The sequence below is a fragment of the Bremia lactucae genome, linkage group LG1, assembly GCF_004359215.1.
Source record: "Bremia lactucae strain SF5 linkage group LG1, whole genome shotgun sequence".
NCBI lineage: Eukaryota > Oomycota > Peronosporomycetes > Peronosporales > Peronosporaceae > Bremia > Bremia lactucae.
The window spans coordinates 1618942-1621491 of record NC_090610.1 but is presented as its reverse complement, the minus strand read 5'-3'; the positions used below and the strand labels follow the sequence as shown (position 1 = coordinate 1621491).

At 47.5% G+C, this 2550-nt stretch overlaps 1 protein-coding gene across 1 annotated transcript; it reads left to right on the top strand.

The window, feature by feature from the left end:
* On the top strand, window positions 1-2028 carry CCR75_009446 (uncharacterized protein; the record flags this gene model as incomplete). Its single annotated transcript, XM_067967485.1, has 1 exon — window positions 1-2028. The coding sequence occupies one exon, from the start codon at window positions 1-3 to the stop codon at window positions 2026-2028; it is 2028 nt and encodes a 675-aa protein (XP_067822830.1).
* Between the last annotated feature and the right edge of the window lie 522 nt (window positions 2029-2550).

The following is a 2550-nucleotide window of genomic DNA, read 5'->3' as shown; positions in this document are numbered from 1 at the left end:
ATGTCAGTGCTTCACAACCGCAAATTGTTATTGCGCGGCCTTTTGCGACTCAAGGTTAGACATTCATCGCCACGGTCATCCTATTGTCGCCTTGCATCGCTTAAGACACCTGCAAAAATTGACCATCGTAGCTTCTCGACGTCTTCGGCGGTCGACGACGAAAGGAAGGCTTCGCTACAGCATGATACAACAAATAGGGCGCTGGGGTTTAAACGCCCACCCGATTCAGCACATGGAATTTTGAAATTTCTCTTTAGTCACCTTTGGCCTAGCGGCAGCTCCAAGGAAGCCAAGGATATCAAGGTTAAGGTGTTGATCTCTGCCGGCCTTGTCGTGGCCTCCAAGGCACTGACTATCCAGGTGCCCTTTATTTTTAAGGAGCTTGTGGACGCTATGGGTGAGACTTCTACGGCGTTGGCAGGCTCACCCGAAGTTGCTGTACCGCTGGCAGTGGTGATCGGTTATGGCTTAGCAAGGTTTAGCGCCAGCGCATCGTCGGAATTGGCCAACGCTGTATTTGCAACTGTGGCGCAAAAAACCATTCGCAAGGTGGCAGTGCAAGTGTTAAAGCATTTGCACGCCATGGATCTTAAATTTCACCTTGACCGGCAAACTGGTGCTCTTTCTCGCATTATTGACCGTGGCTCGCGTTCGATTGACTTTGTGTTGCGTGCACTGGCGTTTCGTGTGGTTCCGACGGTGCTTGAAATAGGACTAGTGAGCACGATCATGACCACAAGCTTTGGCCTTCCATACGCAGGTGTAACACTCGGAACTTTGACTACATACACAGTATTTACAGTGCTAGTTACGCGATGGCGTGACGAAATTCGTCGAGAGATGAATCGTGTTGAGAATGAAGCAGGAGCGAAGGTTATTGACTCATTAATAAATTATGAAACAGTCAAGTATTTTAGCAATGAGGAACATGAAGCAGCGCGTTACGACAAATTGCTACAAGGATATCAAAAAGCGGCACTTAAAACACAAACATCTTTAGCCATGCTCAATGCTGGGCAGAATGGTATCTTTAGTGTTGGTCTCACGGCGATCATGTATATGGCGTGCGAAGGAATTGCTGCCGGTTCACTTACCGTAGGCGACCTCGTGTTAGTTAATGGCTTGTTATTTCAGCTGTCAATCCCTCTCAATTTTATAGGCAGCATCTATCGTGAAGTGCGTCAGTCAGTCACTGACATGGAGTCGATGTTTCAGCTTGGTGCGGTCACGCCTATTATCACAGATCCGAGCACAAGTCTTACGCTTAAAGGCAAAGGACCTAAGTCGATTGAGTTTCGGGATGTATCTTTTGGGTATCGCCCGGAGCTTCCAATTCTGCAAAAGGCTTCATTCAAGGTAGATGCTGGTAAGCGAGTTGCTATCGTCGGCACGAGTGGGTCCGGCAAGTCGACGGTACTTCGGTTGCTCTACCGCTTCTACGATCCGCAAAACGGCTTAATTCTTATTGACGGCAAAGACATTCGTCAGCTGAAGTTGGACGACCTTCGTCGTGCTCTTGCTATCGTGCCTCAAGACACTATTTTGTTTAATGACACGATCAGCTACAACATCAACTATGGCCGTTTAGATGCTACGTCAGATGAAGTGGTTAATGCTGCCCGTGTCTCGCAAATTCATCGCCCGATCGAGACGTTTCCAGAAGGATATAATACTCGTGTGGGGGAGCGTGGCTTAAAGCTTTCTGGTGGTGAGAAGCAGCGTGTATCGATCGCTCGCGCAATACTCAAGGACTCGCCAATTTTTCTGTTTGACGAGGCAACGAGCGCGCTTGACTCAGAGACTGAGTATGAGATCGTGCGTGAGTTCGCATCCATTGGCGCAAACCGCACCTCAATTATCATCGCTCATCGACTATCGACGATACAGGACGCCGATGAGATTTTAGTCTTTGATAAAGGGCATGTGATTCAGCAGGGCACGCACGACGAGCTCCTGCAAGACTGTGAAGGCAAGTACGCCGAAATGTGGGCTCGCCAGAACCACCATGTTTTTGATAAAAGTCAATGAGATTGTGATGATTACAAAAGCAGAAAGGGAAGTAAGTATCAAGCCATCGTTTGATATATATTCATGTCAGCGTAAGATGCAAAAAGCTCTTTCCAAAGCCATATTACAAGCTAAAAGCTCTTTCTCAAGCCATATTACAAACTAAAACAACCTCTTCCCTAATTTCAATGCATCAGAGGAACCTTGTTGTGGTGTCATAGGCGTGACAAGAAACACTGACGAGCGGTTCAACCTTTTGAAAGTAGCTTGCGCATCCTTTTCCTAAGCTAAACTCAGATTGTACAACAGCGTGATCCGAGCTCGAGAATCCATCAAATAAGTCAACAAGAATTAAACTGTTGAGCAAGCACGTGTGATCGTCGGGGCGTAAGAAAATATAATCGAACTTATAGTCCACCGTTATGTTCCCAAAGGAAGACCCAACCCAGGTCGGCCCTCCGACGCCAGCGGCAGCAAGAGTGCCGTACATTGGAACGGGCGTGCAGCTTCCATTAAGCGAATCCTGATTCGAAAGGTATCTAA